The 22,438-nt window shown below is 39.2% G+C and overlaps 1 protein-coding gene across 3 annotated transcripts in view; it reads right to left on the bottom strand.

Annotated features, from left to right (window-relative positions):
- Window positions 1-22,438, bottom strand: part of GAREM1 (GRB2 associated regulator of MAPK1 subtype 1) — a 196,546-nt gene that overhangs the window by 138,011 nt on the left and 36,097 nt on the right. The window contains exon 1 of one of the 3 annotated variants that reach the window (XM_044382910.3): window positions 95-19,169. The exons of the other annotated variants lie outside the window; for them this stretch is intronic. Coding sequence (XP_044238845.2) covers window positions 95-173 — 79 coding nt within the window. The 5' untranslated portion in view covers window positions 174-19,169. Of the gene's footprint in view, window positions 1-94; window positions 19,170-22,438 lie in introns of those variants that run through there. 3 annotated transcript variants of the gene reach the window in all.

The following is a 22,438-nucleotide window of genomic DNA, read 5'->3' as shown; positions in this document are numbered from 1 at the left end:
CCAGTGTGTCCTCTGGTGTTGGGCAGTGAACGTAAGATGATGGATTTGGTCGGTGTGAGGTATGCAGTTATCACATGTGAGGAGATATACACACCAAATAAGGCCCTCAGAGACCGGGAGCGACTTCGAACCAGAGAAGCAGGCAGGCCTTGTCTCAGGCTCTTCCCAGACATCAAGCTACCTGAGAGAGGACAAAGGGCAAATCACCAGGCACATTTCCAGGCTGTCCCCATCCCTGGCCCCACGCTCTCTGTTTCCACTTCTTTAAATGAATATATAATAACTCCATAAGTTAGGTGGGAGGCAGTGTGAAATCTCAGAAAAAAACTACCGTTTGGAGCCAGATTTAGGTAATTGTGGTTCTAATATTTATTAACTGTATGACCACGAGCAAATTACTTAATTTCTTTGAGCCGGGATGTTCTCACATTTACAATGATAGTAATAACACTGTAAGTAAGTTGAAATGATTGAATGAGAATAAATACAAAGAACTCAGGATAGTAGTATCCTCTAGATAAAAGGCTCATGAAAAATAGGGCTTCGGTTTTATTTTCTCCTTCAATAAGTGTCTTCTCCCTTATTAGCCTGACTCAGGTACCTAATACAGGTTTTTTTGTCCAATGAGAAAACACTCTATAATGTGCAATGATTTGCACTTTACGCTTCACTTCTACTTCAATAAAATAAAGGGGTGATATTCACCAGGTATAAACATTATGTTAAAGCCAACAATGTTATTTCAAGAGGATAAATTGAGCCACAGGTCAACTTATGGGATTTTCATTGTCATTTTTTTTTTTTTAAGATTTTATTTATTTATGTGACAGAGAGACAGCCAGCGAGAGAGGGAACACAAGCAGGGGGAGTGGGAGAGGAAGAAGCAGGCTCCCAGCGGAGGAGCCCGATGTGGGACTCGATCCCGGAACGCTGGAATCACACCCTGAGCCGAAGGCAGACGCTTAACGACTGCGCTACCCAGGCGCCCCTTCATTGTCATTTTTCGTTTCAAATTTGATCTAGATCCCCTTGGACTTTATTAGGTGACAAAACAAACATAAAATACTAAAGAATCAAATTTAAAAATGATTCACTGCCATCGAAGTCACAACCCAGAAGATATATTCTTAAGAAAAATATTTGAATTATGCATTTGACCATTTTTAGAATTTTCTCATACTATGTAGATTTCCAAAAATCCTGCATTAGCCTTAAAAACCAAACAAGCTTTTGAAAAAAAGAAACAAAGACTCACACATATGCCACTGCTGAAAACCTCATGTTTCTAGTACCAACACACAAAAAGAGTAAATTTTAATATTCTCTGTACACATAAAAGACGGTTAGTAAGAAAAATGCAAACACCAAATAATACCTGAGTTTTTAATTTTTCCAGGTAGGTTGCCCTGAAGGCAAAAGAGCCAGACAACACTTTGCCTCTATAACTTCAAAATACATACAATAAAAAAAAACTTCAATATGCAAGAATATTATATACTAAAATACTAGAAATAAAGACTTAAGAAAAATCAGATCACTAAATTTTATAGACAGGTCTATAGAGATACAGTAGGCCTAAAAGAAATGCAAAGATGTGTGATAAGTAAGGTGCAACTTCTCAAAATAGAACTGGAAAACAAAATAAAAAACCATCTGTTCTTTCCAAAAATCTAAAAAAACCCAAAACCCAAAACACCAGTAGTTTATAGATACTGACCGGAAGATATCATCATCAATTAAATTGGTACTGTGGTTACTTATATCCCCTAACCAACTATATTGCTTACAGATAAATTATTAATACAATTTTCCAAGGCAAAATGTAACAAAGAAAACCACCCTGACATTGAATCCTCTGTATACAGGGCCACCTCCTGAATGCATAATCTGAGACATGGAATATTAATTGCCTTGAGCAGAGGCAAGATATAGTTGCAAGAGTTCTCAAGTGTATTATGTGTACATACATTTTTTAAAATAAAAAGTCAATTTTACTGGACCAAAATTACATTGGCAATTATAGATAAAAGCTCTATATTTGCAAAGGTTAAATTAGGTTAAATTTAAATGACATTTTAAAAGTTTTCACACACATTGACAAATAAAGGCTAGCACAGCCAGCCTCAATAAATGTGGGGGCGGGCTCCCCTGACCAGGGTCCGATAGTGAGTCATTATAAGAAAGTAATCAAATGACTCGAAGTACTCTAAGCTTGCCCAGATAAACTGATAATTAGAATCTATTTAAGCATATATAAAGATATTAGATTTTTCTCAGACAAGGGCAAACCTAATTAAAGAAGTTTACCTGAACAATGTGCATACATTAAAAATGAATATAAAAAGCTTGCTACTCCATCCTCTTCTCCCTTCCAGATCTAAGAAATAAAGAAATCATTTTACAAATTATTCAGTGGACCATCCTATATCCAGGATGTTATTTCATTACTTAATAAAAAGAGAGAATATTTCCTTCCATTTCAATATGCTTTTTTCTAGATCCAAGAGAAATACTAGGTAGAGGGTCCAAATAAAACCGAGGAGACAGGGTGCCCGGGTGGCTCAGTTGGTTAAGTGTCTGACTTTGGCTCAATTCATGATCCCAGGGTTCTGGGATCCAGCCCCGCTTCATTTTCCCTGCTCAGTGGGGAGCCTGCCTCTCCCTCTCCCTCTGCTCCCCTTCTCCTGCTCTCTCTCTCCCTCACTCTCTCCATCTCAAATAAATAAATAACACCAAAAAAAAAAAAAAAAACCCACAGAAAACAAAAAAACCCCAAGGAGATGAAAATAGAACAATCTTGTACATAAAATGTCCTCTTTTTTCCTTGAAGTGAGACAGTCACATTGAGATACTTTCTTCTTGGCATGCTTACAGATTTCACGAGCGGGACTTCAAGGTCCACAATCCCTCAACTGTTCCTTGTTGCTGGGTGCTCTGAACACCTACCAGCACATCCCGCACATCTCTTCCTGTTCTCAGTCCCCATCCTACCTCTGCTATGGGATAGCCACATATCATTCTTCTGCTTGTTTTCTACCTGTGAAATGGGAACAGCAGACCCAGTCCAATGGATAACATGAGAAACATCTACAGTATGATATAACATCACCAAGAATTAAATCACGAAAGTGATAAAGGACCTGAAACTAAGCATGACACTTTAACAATATTAACATGGAGAAATTAAGGCCTTCCCTACCTACCCCCACAGGATGAAACCTATACCAAGAATCATAATAAGATAGAACCAATAAGACTGGGCTCACTGTTTTATTTTATTTAAGATTTATTTACTGATTTTAGAGAGAGTGAGTGCACGTGCGCATGGCGGGAGGAGGGGCAGAGGGAGAAGGAGAGAAGCAGACTTCCTGCTGAGCATGGACGCCCCCCCCCCCAATGTGGGGCTTGATCCCACAACCCTGAGATCATGACCTAAGCCGAAACCAAGAGTCAGATGCTTAACCAACTGTGCCACCCAGGTGCCCCTAGACTCAGGGTGTTAAATGAGAAGAGGAGAAAAGAAATTGGAATCTCCTTGGTTCAATGCAATAGTGGCTATTAGGGCAACAAATGGAAAACATACCACTGCAAGCTTGAGAGATGCTAACACTGCAACTCTGAAGACCAATGATCAGCATTAGTAGAGAGAAATGGAGCAAGGGACAGTGTATTAGTTTTCTATTGCTATATAACAAATTACTACAAACTTAGCAGCTTAAAAATAGTGCAGAAATCTGGCACGCATGGCTGGGTCCTCTGTTCAGGCTGAAATCAAGCTGTTGGCTGTCCAGGTTCTCATCTAGAGCTCGGGGTCCTCATCTAAGCTCACTCATGTTGTTGGTAGAATTCAGTTGCAGTGGTAAAACTGAAGTCGTTTTCTTGCTGGCTGTTGACTGGAGACTGACCTCAATTCCTAAAGGGCGCAGCAGTCCTTGCCTGGTGGCCCACTGCTTTTCTGAGCAATGGAGTACCTGTCTCACCTTGAATCCCTCTCCTGCTTTGAATATCTTTGACCTCGCTCCTGTAACTGGCCAGAGAAAAATGTTTTGAAGGGTTTGTCTGATTAGGTTGGGTTCACCAAGGGTAATCTCTCTATCTTAAAGTTAACTGATTGGGGACCTTAATTACATCTGCAATTTGCCCCGTGCCATGTAATATGACATAGTCTGGTATAACACCAGGTCATGGAGATCAAGGGGAAGAATCCTGTCTACCACAGAAGGTAAGACACAAAAGAAGCCAGTTATTCCAGTAGAGAGCAGATACAGAATTCAAGTCAAGAGTATCATGGGTAGACTTTGTGTTTAAACAGTAACTTCCAAAGAGATTTTTGTGGCTAAAAGCAATCAAAATCAACTTATACTTTGAGATATTAGGATATGAAAGCGGTCATTACCTTGACCAAGGTGAGTGGAAGGGCCAAAGAAGAGTATGATTCTGCTTTATTTTTAACATCTCAAGGCCGAAAGAATATAGTTCACTTAGACTTGAGGTAAGTAGAAACTTACAATCAGATAAATTTCATTGAAAAAGGAATGTAGCAAAAACTTACTAGTCTATACTTAAGAATAGAATTTTAAGTAATTTCCAACAATTTCACCAGGATTTTTAAAGTTAACTGAATATAATTGTCAGAGCTTTAAATTGTTTCCAAATTATTACTCTATATACGAGGCTTAGGTTTCAATCCTTCTTTGCTATGTTCCTTTAATTGTATTTTTAAACCCTAGATTAGAGGGGGAAAGAAGAGAGGGAGTTCTTTTTTTCTGAAAAGGAAGTGCTTGCCACTGACATGAGAGGAGACACGTATGGCTGTTGAAACTCCCGGGCTCTCCCCCTCCTGGGATGATGCATCCTACCACCGGTGGGCCCTGGCTCCTGCTCACTCCTCTGCTCTTTGGATTCCATGTTCCTGATCCCGTCACCTTGGCTGGGATTAAACCCACAAACTCACTCATCCATTCAAAGGACCAGCAGGAAGCCACACACTCGTGGAAAAAGGTTTGCAAAGAACATTTTTATTTTAATTGTAAAGATGGAATCCAAAGCTGGATGCAAGAGAGCTGCTAGATTTTAATCAGCCTGGTTTCATAAACATGAATGTTATGTGCTGTGGAGCTGTCTTCATTACAGAAAATCTGGCAGCCCTGGGGTTCCTTAAACTCTTCCCACTCATGCTGATGCAAGAGTTCCCTCCCCAGCATTTGTGCTGCATGTGCCTATGCAGAGATAAAGGAAGGGCATGAAGTTCTACCCAGTCCTTCAGAGAGAGGGCGAGTAGGACTAGTTTGTCCTGATACCAACTGTACTTAGAGTTCCACATCACCGTCAGGCACAGACCCATGCTGAGCCCCAGGTCCAGATACCGACCCTTGAACAACGTGGGTTTGAACTGTGCAGGTCCCATGTATGGGGATTCTTTACAGTACTGTATATGTATTTTCCCTAGGATTTTCTTAGTAACATTTGCTTTTCTTTAGGTTACTTTATTACCAAGGATCAATCATCAATGACTCTTGTCCCCTCGTCACCTACATCTAACTCCCCACCACATCGTCGAGATGCTTTTTGATTCAGAGGCAACAGAATGAAGTAACTCCAAGTGTGGGCTCTAGATATAGACAGCCTTAGCCCACATTCCCCAACTGCCACTTACTGGCTGTGTAACTCACCAAGTTATTTAACGTCTCTGTGCGTTAGTTCTTTCATCTGTAAAATGCAGATAATATACTAGGGCCTACTTCACAGGGCTGTTGTGAGGATTAAATGAGTTAGTAACTATCAAGATCTTACACCAGACATCTGGTTTACTCAGTAAATCTCAGCAAATGCTATTGTCGTCATTACTGGAACTCATCCTCTCTCAGCTCCATCCCCTTCTCCATCTACATCCCTTCTGCTCTTGGTTTAACATTCGCTCCCACAGCCCTCAGTAGGAATATTGTGAGAGTATCTGTCAAGATTCTGAGCCCTCTCATCTAGCTTCCATTTTGCTGCCATGAGAGTCTTCCAAAAGCAAATCTGCTGTCATTATTACTCTGCGTGGAAACCTTCAGTGGTTCTTCACTGCTTAAAGAAAAAAACCCAAACTCCATGGGATACAGTACGAAATCCTTCCTGAGCTTCCGCAGCAATTACACTGGGAAAGTCTGAGGTCTGGAAGGGCCACAGAAGGGCCTACAGATGAAGAACGGCACAATCCCATGTGCCGTCTATCTTGGGTCTCCATGGTTTTTCCTCACACTTATCTTGTTGCCTAGAGTGCCCTTCCCCCAATGTGCAAACCAGAAATTTCAGACTCTAACATTGCCTCCTCTGCCATCTTTGTAAGAGATCCACTTTTTCTCACTTTCTTTTTTTTTTTTTCCAAAGACTTCACTTCATTTACTTAACAGAGATAGAGATAGCCAGCGAGAGAGGGAACACAAGCAGGGGGAGTGGGAGAGGAAGAAGCAGGCCCGCAGCGGAGGAGCCCGACGTGGGACTCAATCCCAGAACACTGGGATCACGCCCTGAGCTGAAGGCAGACGCTTAACCGCTGTGCCACCCAGGCGCCTCTTAAAACGTCTCCTTAGTGCCTAGGATAGTCTCAAGTCCATACAAGACTTGCCCCAAGCTTGCTAAGATTACCTCTCCAGCGTGTCATCCTCCTCTAACATGTTACACAAACAGAACCACCAGAGATTCTCTGTAGAAGTCTCCTTAAGGCTTCTCCAGGCCTCCTTTTACCTAAAAGGGGTCTACGATCCTTTCTGGTAAGACCCCTTTCTTGGTGAAGTCTTGGCTGGTGCATCTCTTCTATTTTCCACTCCACAGATGCTGCTGTTTCTTTTACTCTCTTGGCACTCACTACACATCTTTCCTAGGGTCCTTCTTTTTAAAAAAAAATTTATTTATTTATTTATTTTGAGAGAGAGAGAGAGAGAGAGCACAAATGGGGGGAGGGGCAAAGGGAGAAGCAAACTCTCTGCTGAGCAGGGAGCCCGATGTGGGGCTCGATCCCAGGACCTGTGGATCATGACCTGAGCTGAAGGCAGACGCTTAACCGACGGAGCCACCCAGGTGCCCCAGGATCCTTCTAATTACACTGACATTTCATATTTGTGTGTCTGCCTTCCTGCTAAGCTGGGAGCTCAAGGTCTTGGCAACCCGAGTACTTAATACTGCTGCTCAATTTACATTTGCTGAATGAACCCCTGTGTAACTGGCATTCTGTTGTCATTTTCCACTCTTCAAATTCAGGATGAGTGCTCGCACCATGTGACACTATTTCTTACAGAACAGAATTTGATATACGAAAAGTCTTCTCAGAGTCACCACAAAGGGATTCTGTTGCTACATTACCCAAAATTCAAAGTTCATCAATTCTTGGCATAGACTGTCCGGAGAGACGTAATGCAAAAATGTAGGCTAATCACGTGAGGCAAACAAATTTTTTAAAACAACAATTCTGAATGGAAAAGTAATAATTAAATTTGGAATCAGAGAATTTTAGAACTAGAAAAGAGTCTGGAGAACCTAATGGCCAACTGCCTTCACTTTCTAATTGAGGAAATGTACACAAGGTCCCCAATCAGTTGGTGGAGACTAGCAGCCCACTTGGTCTTCAACCACGCTACCCCATTATGCCCAATGTAAAGGAAAACCACACTGCCTATTTCACAAATGTAGATTTCACACAAGCACGTATGTAATTCACCTACACTGTATCTCAGTGTAGTTTTAAAGCAAAGCCAGCTTAGATGAACTCTGTGAAACAACAGAAAGACAGAGAACTGGTCTTGAAGTCTGAAAACAGAGTCTGAATCCTGGCACACTAGCTGTGTGATCCTATTTAATGCACAATAACCTTGAAGGTGGTTTTCATACTGAAATGCAAAGAACGGTTCCTGTTTTATAAATTGTTGTGAGGATGAAATGAGAACATTGATGAATCATTCTGTGAATCATAAATGCCACACAATTGCCATACATTAATAACATGAAAGGTAAGGTATTAGTTTACACGGCATCTTTTTTTTTTTTAGCATTGAAAACTCATCACTACTTAATGACTGTTTATCCTTATACCTTAGATCCTTCTCTCTCTCTCTTTTTTTTACCCTGGCACTAGCTCCTAAGGAAGGAAAAGAAAGGAAAAGCAGGTGTTACCTGAATATGCAAAAATTCAAGTTTTTCCCTAGGCTCTACTGCCAGTGACAAAATGTAAGTATCTCTTTAAAATAAGGTCACAAGTGGGGCACCTGGGTGGCTCAGTAGGTTGAGCACTTGACTTTGGCTCAGGTCGTGATCTCGGGGTCCTAGGATTGGGCCCTCAGACAGGCTCCATGCTCAGCGGGGAGTCTGCTTGTCCTTCTGCCCCTTCCCCTGCGCATGTGCACACCCTCTCTCTCCCTCTCTCTCTCTTTAATAAATAAAATCTTTAAAAAAATAATAAATAAAATAAAATAAGGTCACAAGTATATAATCAGCCTAAACTGTGTAACACAAATTGCTGTTTATCCATATATTCATACAAACTATAGGTCTCACACAAGCTTGATGTCAGTGAAGACTAGATAGACTCTTCAAGGCTTCAATGCAAGGGGCACTGGGGAATGAATCATCTAATCCCGATCTTTTCTCTTTTTTTTTGACAGAATTTTTTTAAGACTTTATTTATCTATTTGAGAGACAGAGAGAGAGACAGAGAGAGAGAGCATGAGCAGAGGAGAGGGGGAGAGGGAGAAGCAGACTCCCTGCTGAACAGGGAGCCTAATTCAGGGCTTGATTCCAGGACGCCGAGATCGACCTGAGCCAAAGGCAGACACTTAACTGAGCCACCCAAGCACTCCTAAACCCAACCTTTAAAGCATATTTAAGTGAAAAGCCTAACAAGAAAAAAAAAAATCACAAATTAAGCTATTTTACATTTCAACACATGTTAATGATTTCATAGGTTGAAACTGACTATAGATGTGTATTTATAAGTAGAACATTTGAATGTCCCACGGTAGTACTCTCATATGCTAAAATCTATAAGAAATTAAACTTGAGATAAATACTTAGCTTGTGACACTGAAATATAAATAGAAGTACTATAAAAAATTTTGACAGTTATTTTTCCCCTCCAACATTAAATCTCACTGACCTTTATTATATTTGTCTATGCGTAGATATGTAAACCTATAAACAGTATAATTTCCACTTGGGATTCCATTTTTAGGGAAAAAACCATAGTTACTGAAGATCATAAACTAAGAAACTAAGATTATAAACTAAGATAAGATACTAGGATAAGATCAAAGTCAAATTCAAGAAAAGGAAATAATTGTGACTGTGTCCCATGTTACAAATCAGTACTGCATGAATTTGGTTAATATAAATCAAATTACCAGGGCCTGATACATTTCAAACCAACAAGGCAAAAAATTGGATTCTGAAATAGCGTCAACTATATCAAGATGTGGTATATATTTGGAACCAGATAACATCATTTTCTCTCCGTATACATATTCATATGTAATTGAATAAAATTTTAAAAATAAAGTTTTAAACATTGGCTTTATACTGCTATCAAGTTACATATAAATAGAACTTGTAAACATCAGATGTTTTATCCACTTTCCTTTGTGAAACATCCTTATAACATTCCCTTAATTCAGCATGTTGTCAAATAGTACTTATTAAGCACTATTCTCAGCAAATGAAACAGAACAGTCCCTTGTTCTGTGTTGTAATTTGGCACAGACAACGTCCACACAGGCCAGCCTTCCAAAGGGTATATCAGAACTGTTCTAAAGAAAGATCACAACAGTACGGCCCAAGAAAAAGGCACTTAAAATTCTGTACCAGTCCCAATTTAGTGTTTGTGATTGAGTGATGTGTCAACCAAATGATCACTGGGCTCCTCCCTCCCACTATTTTTACCCCACTGGGCTGGTATACATTAATTAGTTACCACTTACTTACATATTCCACTATAAATGTGCTTAGGAATTTCAAACTATTTTGCTTTTAAACTCTACCAACTCAGCAGCTCCTACCTTTTGAAAAAAGAACCTTTCCCATATTTCGTGATAGGAAACATAGTTACTTAACCAATTTCCTCTATTGTGGCACAAAATTTTATTTGGAGACTTTTCCCATTAACAACTGTGAAAATCTCCCTAAGAAAAGAATTTCTACTTTTAAGTGGAATTTTCTTCTGTCGGAGGTGATGGTGATTCCAAGTACGCTGATTAAACACTGTGGGGAAAAATCTGCCTCCGTAGTCTGCTAATTGCTCAGAGCTAAGAGTGTCTTTCAGTGGGTATAAGAATTCATTTTGTGTTCCGTACTACCTTATAATTTGAAGAAAGAAGGGAGCTGAGGAAGCAAAAGAGAGAGACTAACATCCATGAAAGAACCAAGAAATACAACAGAACACCACATAAAGTGCTACCTGTAGGGCTGAGATTTTAAATCTATAGATGTTCAGTGAAGGCATGTAGCCGACCTCACAGGGACACAACGCAGCCAGCCGAGGACCCAGGGCTGTCCCGTCAAAGATGTGTGGAACAGCTAGTGTGACCACAGATTTCACGCCTCGCTCTCCCCTCTGCAAGAAGTACTTCTTTTTATCTAACCGAAGTCTCTGTGAACCATTTCCCTTCAGTTCTTAGTGAGAAAGGAAACAACCGCTCAGCACCCTCCTCATGACAACCCTTCACATATTTGAAGACAGTTATTAAGTGGCCTCTTGAACTTCTCTTCAAACTAAAGATTCACAACTCCTTTACCCCTTCCTCATGGGCCTCATTTTTTTTTTTTTAATAATCCTTTGGTTGCTTGCATTACTCTTCTCTGGATCCTTTCCAGCTCTCTTTCTTTAATCTAGAGTCCAAAAGAGAAAATAAAATGTTCTACCAATGGCCTGGCCAACAAGAGACAAAGCAGGATTATTCTGCTATTCTTAAAAATTGTTAAAAAAAAAAAAAGTATTCTTTTATTGATATTAAAATGCGAGTCCCAGGGTCTAAGGTAAAATACACACGTGACAGCAATTCTCACTTCAACCTATAGTTTGTTCTCTCAGCTTCTTCCTTCCACTTCATGTATGTGAGTTTGAGTCTAAATGCATTACCACCAGTTTCTCTATTTTATAGGAATTTATCTTTTAATTCTTAGAGCGTTCACAATTTAATCAATTCAATCAATTCCGTATTACCTGAATAGGCTATGGATGTTGCCACTTACTCCATCAGTTCACTCCTCAGTCTGTATTACCCTCACTGCCCCAATTGCCCATGACAGCTCCAGAGAGCTCCGAGTTTTGGAGAGCCATATACACCTGCCTCTGTAACGCAACAAAGTAGACACCAAATACAGTAGGATGGGAGCTTTTCATGGGTGAAGTTATATTTTGCAAGAAACACACCATTTACCAAAAAATTAATAGTAATTATCATGTTGTGAGCAATGATTATTTCTAGGAACTGTGTTAAGTAGCTCTAGAAGCTCTTTTCTCCGAAGAAAACTATAGCTCAAATAGGTGAAATACTTAGCCCAAGGTCACCTTGTCCATAAATGACGGAACTGGAGAAGCAATGGTGCCTGCAGTTGGATGTGGGAATCGAGACATCAGTCTCAACTGGTGACGATGGTGTTATATGTAAGGCAGCGGTGGTGTGGGTGTAACACCACTACCGTCAGAAGAAGACACACAAAAGCTGAGAGAAGCAACATGCTTACCACCCACAAGCACACATGAAAATCTCTACTCCAAAGGACTCTATTATTATCTTCTGTCATGTTGCAAAAATTAAAGTCAGGCATATGGAGGTAAGTGATACTCCGCATTTAAATTAAGCATGTAACCTTACAGAAAAGCTGGCATTCAACTCAGACAACTAAACTGACTCACAAATATTTCTGGTTTTCCTTCCAACCATAAAAAATGTGACCTTTCAAAAATGCCACATCATTTACTGATACATTAAAGCTATATTTCCTAACTTTGAAAGTTAAATTTCTTAGGTCTTAAAAAAAAAAAAAATCCAACACACAACAGCATAGGGAAAGAGAAGGAAAGGAATTCAGTACAATTTAAGGAAAATTATATGGAAGAATAGGACTATATGTGGAGGGGAGGTGTATTATAGAGAACTCTAAAAATGGTGATGGATTCTGTAAGAGGAAATCATCCCTTTAAAACATATAATACCACTTGGGGCGCCTGGATGGCACAGGCGGTTGAGCGCCCGACTCTTGGCTTCGGCTCAGGTCATGATCTCAGGGTCGTAGGATCAAGTCCCACATCGAGCTCCGTGCTCAGCACAGAGTCTGCTTAGGATTCTCTCTCCCTCTCCCTCTGCCCCTAGCCCCTGCACACACACACTCTCTCTCTATCTCGCAAGTAAATAGATAAATAAATAATAAAAAATCTAATACCATTAGAAATGCAGTGATCTTTGAGATAGAGAGCAGTCACCAGGAGGAAAACTGTTAGAACAGTATGACAGCTTGTGAATGAAAATGGTTAAAAAATTATTATATTTGCAAGTTTGATAAATTTTGTAACATTCCTAAAGGCCACACACCATTAGAAGCTTTAATTATAATAAGCTGGCAAACTTAAACACGGTTTTGTAAGAGATCACGTTGGGGGGTTGTCTAGTTTAAGCTATCATAATTAAATGTCACTCTTCCTACACAGGGGAAGAACTCCAGATGGCAACATGTGGACTCCATGCCCAACTTCCTAGATGTAGCTGATTGGCTCAAGGGTAGACACATCGACCCAAGATGAGCCATTTTCCATCTTTTCAGTTCAGTCCTTTGCTCTATTCTTGCCCTTGGATCCCATGAGACTTTTGTATTCTTTTCTGATCAAGCAGCTTGAACTTGTTTTTATCATTTGCAAAGCCCTGGCAAAAGTTTCCATTTTCAAAAGCATTTATACGATGAATTTTGTCTCTTTGGGTACTGCCCTTCCCCCGCCCCCTCCCCTGAAAAAAAAAACTCTCAAAAAATGAAGACTGCAATGATCACTTCCTTTTATTAGAGGGGAAAAACAGGGCAAGGTCAAGCTTGGGGATTTCGAATCCAGTGCCCATATTACCACTTACGATCTCCATGAAAGAATAAAGAGAAACACTCCAGTTCAAATTTGTATTCACCATTAAGCTTTATGTACATCAGTAACAATCAAGTTAATTAAAACTCTATATCATTCTACACTAGCTATTAGAAATTTATTCCTCTCGGACCTCCCCAGTAATATTCTAAATCATTTCGTGACTTCGACACCAATGACCTACCACCTAGGATTGTTTCTATCATGAGAACCATCATATACATAAGAACTTCAGCATTCTGGTTAATAATGTTCACCACCCCCCAGAATCACTGTTAGCAGCACTCGATAACCAAGTCTAAGCCTTTCTTCCCAAGAAAACAAATCCTTTCATCAAAGGGAGCTGTAGTCACCTCAAAGCGAGAGGCTGCTTGCCATTCTGAATTCTGGTCCTGCCATGATATGTTTGAACCTCACAACACAGCACTGTCAAATTCTAAAAGTGATTTCAAGCTGTAAAGATAGGATGTTGAGAGAAGCCAGAGAGCGCTTCAGCTCGCCAGCTGTGTTTCCGGGCTGGGTTCTTGATAACATTTTAATCTATGCTGATAAAGGACACATTACATCTTTAATGAAAAGCACTGATCCAACCAGAGGTCAACTTTAATTCTAAACGAACAGCCTTTTCAGTTCATCTTTTCCTAAAGAAGAACATTCTTTAATTTTTATTGCTGTTGGCCTGGAGTATGCATGTAAAAAAGCAAGGAAAAAAAACAGATAAATATTTGGCCACTTTCTGCACATAAGGATTGGTTAACATATTCAAAAAAGACCCAGAATCATGGTTTGTCATGGACAAGCCAGTAACATCAAACTATGGAACACAATATAGCAAGAATTTTGTTTCAGACACCATGTCACAGTATATCTTCATTTGAACTCTGAAACACAATGGATGTCACATGAATTTTTAAAAAGCCCGGGCCTCTCCTGTTGGCAAAAACATTATAGTCAAATGTCGTGGCATAATCACCAATCAAGTCCTAGAATACTGTTTACATACCAGTACTACAGTACTGCCATCAGAATGGACAACAGTTGCTGCTGAGGGAGGTCAAAAGTCAGAGGAGGGTGGTAGCTGGAAGAAACAATTCAGAGAGAAGTACAACTTTGCATGCCCTCACACTGAGCAAACAGATCAAAGACAGTTATGTTAGAGGGAGCTGGTGTTTCACGGTGTCTTAAAGACATGAAATCCAACCTTTAAAATGTTGTCTTACCAAATGAATCTGACTGTATCACAAATGAATGGTGTACATAAATACACTGAACGGATGGAGAGAGCTCACCCTAGTAGCTTTGGAGACTGTGTTTTTGAGTTGGAATTGTAATGTTAAATTAAAAACAACCTATACACAAATATTGTACTATAACTGCAAAATTTGTTTCTTATAGGAGTGTGGGTTCAAAAACTCCTCTATTTCTCTCTCTCTCTCTCACTCTACACACACACACACACACACACACACACACAGACGGGTTGAACAAGAAAGCAAATATATTGAAAGCAAGCGGGACAGACAGCCTGTCTGGGACTCTAAGAAGAACCACGGCCTTCCTAGATTCTTTCAAGATTCCAGATAAGATAGAGTAAGAAACGCCACTCTGTCTCTCCACTGAATGCAATTACAAACCCTGGACAGAATGCATAAAGCAGGATTCTGAGGACTTTGAAAAATAAGTGATTAACAGGCAGATTGGAGAAGGGGACAAGAACGTGGCATAGCAAAACACCAGAGGCTTCACGAAGACCAATGGTAGTGGCCGTGGGGGCTAGAGCAGGGCAGGTCCCTGAAACTCGGAGGAGGGGAATCCTCACTGACCAAATTAGTGGTGGTCCCAAGACAATGGGCAAATCATGGGCAAATCATGTTGCTTTTTCGTTTCTCCATCTTCTTGCAACATGGCCCTGGACAAAGATGCAATCCTGAGAAGTGCAGGGCAGACAGGAAAAACTAGAGCTTGCACTTTTTGGCTAGAGGACTGGGAAGAGTACACCAAGGAGCCAGAATGTGGCAGTGGCATGACAGAGAGAAGGGAACTCAAGAGAGCAATCCCATAAGTCGTAAAGAACTTGTGGGCTCACCTCCAAGCTGCGCGTGATCTGAATTTCAGCAAACTACCAACGCCTTGAGAAATGAACTACACACTGGCTGAGGGGTGGGGCAAAAGAGGTCAGGTCCAATGATCACAGCAAAGGCAGTGAAAACTGAACTGGCATTGGAACCACAGCCCATAAAAGCAGGTTGAAACCTGTAACCTGAATCTAACCTGTTGAATGCCTGCTAACACAGAGCAAAACAAAACTCACTTTTCTGCTTAAAATTTAAACAAGACCCTGAATTTCACAATAGAACATTCAACATGTCCAGATTAAAACCAAAATTATTTGGCATACAAAAAAACAGGAAAATGTCAACTTGCAAGGGAGAAGAAAGTGACCTAAATATTAGAATTATGAGATAAAGACGTTAAAGCAGCTGTTAAAACTATAGTTTAAGAAATAACTGTGAACACTCATGAAATAAATAGATAAAAAGTCTCTGCCTTTCCCCTCAAAAAAATATAAAGGAGCAAATGGAAACCTTGGAACTGAAAAACCCAGTAACTAAAATAAAATATTAACTGATAGTTCTATTGCAGAATGGAGATGACAAAGGAAAAATCCAGTGAGCTTGTAGATAAATCAAAAGAAATTATCTAACAGAAAAGGAAAAACAGATTGAAAAAAAAAAGAACACCTTCTTCTTACCCTAGTGTCTAATAATTTATGGGACAATACCAAAATGTCTCAGAATTTGTGTCATCAGAGTTTCAGAAGGGAGAAGAGCATGGTGCTGAAAAAATGTCCCAATAATGGCTGAAAACTTGAAAAAAACTTGTAGATACAAATTTGCAGATTCCAAAATCTCAGCACACAGAATAAGCTCAAAGAAATCCTTGTCCAAACACACACAAACTGCTGAACACTGAAGACAAAGGCAGACATCCCGAAAGCAGACCATTTATAATGACACACTATTTAAAAAAACAGTGGCTGAAATGATTACTGACTTTTCGTCAGAAATCATGGAGACCAGAAAGAAGTTAGAGCAACATTTTTCTTTCAAGTCCTGAAAAAAAAAGAATTGTCACCCAGTGAATTTTAAAACATCCAGTGAAAATACTCTTTACAAATAAAGATGAAATGAAACCATTCTCAGAGAAAGAAGAACTAAGAGAAAATTTGTTGCCAGCAGATTTACTCTACAAAAAATGGTAAATAAAGTCCTTCGAACAGAAGGGAAATGGTATCAGAAGTAAACGTGCAACATCGGAAGGAAGAAGAGCAACAAAAATGGTAAATATCTGGATAATTATACTATTGTTCTACTCTTAATTTCTACAAGATATGTATGATGGTTAAATAATAAAAATTATATCAATGTTTTGAAATTTTCAGTGTATCTGGGCTGCTACTATATGCAATGATTAGAAGGGTAATTAAAAAGCAGAGTGAAAAAAAAAAAAAAAGCAGAGTGAGGAGAGCCTGGGTGGCTCAGTTCGTTAAGCATCTTCAGCTCAGGTCATGATCCAGTGTCCTGGGATCAAGCCCCATGTCCAGCACTCTGCTTAGCAGGGAGACTGCTTCTTCCTCTCCCTCTGCTTGCCACCCCCTTTGCTTGTGCTCTCTCTGTCAAATAAAATAAATAAAATCTTTAAAAATAAATAAATAAAAAGCAGAGTGAGATAGGGGCATCTGGGTGGCTCAGGTGGTTAAGCATATGACTCCTGATTTCAGCTCAGGTCATGATCTCAGGTTCCTGAGACTGAGCCCCACCTTGGGCTCCACAATGAACAGGGAGCATGCTTAAGATTCTCTCTCTCCCACTCTCTCTGCCCCTCACCCCATGCATGCACACACTCTCTCTCTCATTCTCTCCCTTAAAAAAAATAAAAAATTTAAAAAAATTGGAGATAAACACAAAGCAATCAGAAGGAAGGAAATATGAACAGAAATTTTTAAAATGTTAAAGAGAGGTAGGAAACGAGAGCAGAAATCAATGGAATTAAAAACAGAAAAACGGGAGGGGGGAATCAATCAAACCTAAACCTAGTTCTCTGAAAAGATCAATAAAATTGATAAATCTTTAACCAGACTGACTAGAAAAGAGAGACAAAAATTATCAGTGGCAGAAAAGAGGAGGCCATCAATAAGAACTAGCAGTCATGAAAAGGAAAAAGCAACACTTAAGAACAATTCTACACATGTAAAATCAACAATTTAGATAAAATGGACTAATTTCTCAAAAATCACAATTTACCAAAACACTGAAGGAAAAAAAAAAGATAACTTGATTAATCTTCTGTTAAGGAAATCAAATTTGTATTTAGAAAAACCTCTCCAAAAAATAAATCCCAAAACCTGGATAGCTTCATTGGCAAATTCTACCAAACATTTAATGAAGACATAATACCAATTCTATAATCCCTTTAAGAAAACATAAGAGAAAGCATACTTCCTAACTCATTCTGTGGGGCCAGAATTACCATGATACCAGAACCAGACAAAGATAGTACAGGAAAAGAGAATTACACCAATATCCTTCATCAACCTACAATTAAAAATCCTCAATAAAATATTACATTAATAGAAATACACCACTTCTAACTGGAGTTTATGCTGGGAATTCACGACTACTTTAATATTTGAAGTCAACTAATGTAATCAGCACATTAATAGACTGTACAAAAAACCCCCAAAAAAACCACCCACACAGGATCATTTCAATTGATACAGAAAAAACATTTCACAAGATTCAACACTCATTCATGATAAAGACTTCCAGCAAACTAACCTGATAAAGGGCATCTCTAAAGAAAATCCAGAGTTAACATCATACATCATGGTAAAAGAATGAGTGTTCTCCCCTTAAGATCCATTGAGAAGTGAGGACATTCATTTTTCCTACTTTATTCAACATAATATCAAAAATCTTAGCCACTGCAATTAAGGGGAAAAAAGAAGTAAGGAAGCATACGATTGGAAAGGAAGAAATAAAATTGCTCCAATTTGCAGAGAACATGAATTTCTACACATAAAGAAGCCACAAAATTCTTAGAATAAGAAAGGTTGAAGAATATTAAGTTAACTCACAAAAGTCAATCACATTTCTGTATTGTAGCAAAGGACACTAATGGAAACAGAAATTTTAAAAATATAATATCACTTACAATAGCTCCCCACCCCCAAAAAAACACTTAAGTATAAATTTAATAAAATATGTACAGAATCTCTGTGTTGGAAACTACAAAACCTTTGAAGGAAATAAAACGATGTAAATAAACGGAGAGACAGCAGGGTTCATAGACTGGAAGACTCATTATAGTAAAAAATATCAATTCTCTTCAAAATGATTTATAGATTTAATGAAATTATAATCAAAGTCCTGGCAAAAGTTTGCTTATTTGGGTTTTATTTTATTTTGTTTTTGGTAAACATAGATAAGCTGATTCTAATATTTATAGGGAAAGGCAAAGGAACTAGAACAGACAAAACAATTTTGAGTAAAAAAATACATGGGGATTCATACTACCTGACAACAGACTTACTATAAATCAAGACTGTGGTATTGGTGAATGGACAGATACAAAGATGAATGGAACAGAACAGAGAATCCAAAAACAGATCCAAACAGATATGGCCAATTGGTTTTTGATAATGAGAGCCAGTTTCTGATTGTTGGAAAAAGAAGTCACAAATAAGCAAAAGAGGATGGTTAAAATAAACCCTGTGCTAGATATCAACCAGAGGTTATACGTATGGACCCCCCGGATCATATAGATAGAGATGTACGTGTGTGCACATTCGTTAGTTTCCACACGAATACTTCCTAACTCTATCTGCTGAGAGGCATGGAGCAGTGACCCTTCCGGCAGCAATAAACATACCTTCATTAAAAGGAACTAAGCCTCCTTGGTGCAGTGGCTGATTCCCAGGCTGACGCAGAGAAAATAGAAAATGAGCCTAGAACATCTTGTAGGATCAGAAAGTACGAAAGTGCTTTAAAATTAAAAAAAAAAAAAAAAAAAAAAAAAGGCACACCGAAGGACACAGAAGCCAACATGAGAACTTCCTGGGGCCAAAGCTGGAACAATCTGAGCAAACAAACTAAAGAGCAATAATACTGGGTTATAACACAAAGGATAAAATACATACCCATGAGTCCATGCCGGAAATAAATTAATTATAATATATAAATGAATAAATATGAGAGAAGACAAATCTTCCTCACAAAAGAATTCCAATTCATAAATGTAGACGTGATGAGGGAAATAGGAAACCACCATTAAACCACCATTGTAACATTGCTGCAGGCTAAATATGCAGATTTAAAATTGGCGGGCAGGGGCTCCTGGGTGGCTCAGTTGGTTAAATGTCTGCTTTCGGCTGGGGCCATAGATCCCAGTGCCCTGGGAATCGAGCCCCATCTGGGGCTCCCTGACCAGCATGGAGTCTGCTTCTCCCTCTGCCTCTGCCCCTTCCCCTGCTCCTGCTCTCTTTCTCTCAAATATGTAAATAAAAACTTTATAAAAATAAAAAATAAAAATGAGTGGGCAATGTGGAGAAAAGGGAACCCTCTTGCACTGTTGGTGGAAATGTAAATTGGTGCAACAACTGTGGAAAACAATGAGAGTCCTCAAAAAATTTAAAAAAAAAAAAAAGTCCTATAACGCAGTAATTCCACTAATGAATATTTACCCAAACAAAATGAAAACGCTAATTTGAAAGATACAAGCACCCCGATGATCATAGCAGCATTATTTACAGTAGCCATCATATGGAAGCAACCCAAGTATCCATCGATAGCTGAATGGATAAAGAAGGTATGGCATATATATATATATATATATATATATACACACACACACACACACACATATATATATATATACACACATATATACACACATATATACACACATACCGTGGACTATTACTCAGCCATAAAACAGAATGAAAGCTTGCCATTTGCTACAACATGGATAGACCTAAAGGGTATTATGCTAAGTGAAATGTCAGACAGAAAAAGACAAATACTATATGATTTCACTTACATTTGGAATCTAAAAGACAAAACAATTGAACAGACTCTTAAATACAGAGAACCAAACTGTGGTTGCTAAAGGGGGGTGGGTGGGGGCATGGGCAAAATAGGTGAAGGGAATAAGAGGTACAAACTTCCAGTTACAAAGTAAGTAAGTCATGGAGATGAAAAGTACTACATAGGGAATAAAATCAATAATACTTTAATAGTGTTATATGGTGACAGATGGTAAGTATACTTAACCACGGTGAGCACGGAGTAATACACAGAATTGTTGAACCACTATGTCGTATGCCTGAAACTAACTAACAACACTGTATGTGAACTATACTGCAATTAAAAAACATGAATGGGCAAAAAGAGAAAGAAGATATATGCACAGTCTCAGAGTGTCTGCCCCCCCAAATACTTATTCATTATCAAGGGAATAACAGTAACTTTACAATGGAGAAATCTGGGGGAGACCACCTTACCCAAGTGATCAAGGTTGGCATCACTTGTAATAAGCGTATTATACTGACATCACGGGCCCCTGACACAGCACAATGAGAAGAGAACACCCCTTCTGCAGTATACACAACCTCAATCTAATCAAGAGAAAACATCAAACAAACTCAAATTGGTGAGCATGCTACAAAATAAATGACCAGTACTCTTCAAAATGTTAGGATCATGAAAGACAAGGAAAGACCAAGAAACTGTCACAAATCAGAGAAGCTCAAGGGGACAGAATGACTGAATGTAATGTGGGATCCTGGATTAAATGCTGGAATAGTAAAAGGACAACAGTGGGGGAACAAAAAAAAAAAAAAGAGGTGAAATCCAAATGAAGCCTATAGTTTAATTAATAGTATTAGACCAATGTTAATTTGGCAGTTTTTTAATAAAGATTTTATTTATTTATCTGACAGAGAGAGAGGCAGCAAAAGAGGGAACACAAGAAAGGGGAGTGGGAGAGGGAGAAGCAGGCTTCCCGCCGAGCAGGGAGCCTGATGCGGGGCTCGATCCCAGAATGCTGGGATCACGCCCTGAGTCGAAGGCAGACGCTTAACAACTCAGCCACCCAGGCGCCCCAATTTGGCAGTTTTGATCATCATACTATGATTATCAGAGGAAGACGGGTTAAGCGTATCTGGGAACCTGCTATACTATTTTTGTAAATCATGTGAATCTAAAACTATTTCAAAATACAAAGTTAAAAAACACAAAGCAAAAGTTTTCTTTCTAACATTTATTATTAAACTGGGTCTGTCTGTCTGAATACTGGATCATTTTGTCTGTAGAAACATTACATTTGGTGGTCAGGTTTACAGGATATCCCACAAAGTCTATTTAACCAATAATGGAATTTTTTTAATATAGGAGAAATCAATGTAGTTATAATGCCAGTAGTTGAAGATAATGGTGACACAGAATAAAAAACTGTTTAACATGTTGCTACATAAAGAAAAGCTCCCTAAAGTACAGTTAAGGAGACAGCTGTTGCTGCAGATGTAGTTTCATGAAATCGCTGAGGAAGTGATGCGCCCAACTTCACAATGGAACCTGGAAGGGGGTCAAGGACAAGGGTGAGGAGTGCTCATGCCTGAATTCCTAGAATGTGCCAAACACAGTTCTAGGTGCTTTTCATGCCATGATCTTAGCTAATCTTTATTACCTTGTGAGGGAGGGATTGTTAGCCGTGTTTCACACATTTAAAAAAAATTGTCACTGAGGTCTCATGGCTAATTAAATGGGAGAACCAGGTTTCAGTCCCAGATCTGACTCATTTCAACACCTTTCTCTGTATGTACTGCACTGAATGAAAACTGAGAGTAAGTCTCCTGAGATAAAGGGCACATTTTCAGAGGCTGAGAAGGGAAGGCACCCAAGGGGCTCAGGATCCTAAAAGAATCATAAAGACAGAACCAGTTAAGTGTTAAAAGGTAAAAGAAAGATGCTGGTAGAAGAGGATTTGGTGAGCGTTATGCTCACAAAAGCTGCAGGGTTGGGGGGATGGGAAGGGATGTTACAGATGCAGCACAGAACAAGCCTGCAGAAGAGCTGTTCTCTAGAGAACCTCTGAAGGTCAAGGAAGGAGAGCAACGTAGAACGTAGAGCGGGTACAGCTTTACACTCTCGATTCCTGTCGCTCGGCTGGCCTATGCATTTGGGGGGCTTGTGTGTGTGTGTGTGTGTGTGGCTTTCAACGTTTTAAATCACAATTAGAAGAGGACACATATTTATTTACATCTTTCTAACCTAACACTTCAAA

The sequence above is a fragment of the Ursus arctos genome, unplaced genomic scaffold (genome assembly GCF_023065955.2).
Source record: "Ursus arctos isolate Adak ecotype North America unplaced genomic scaffold, UrsArc2.0 scaffold_17, whole genome shotgun sequence".
NCBI lineage: Eukaryota > Metazoa > Chordata > Mammalia > Carnivora > Ursidae > Ursus > Ursus arctos.
This window is presented reverse-complemented; position numbering and strand designations above follow the sequence as displayed.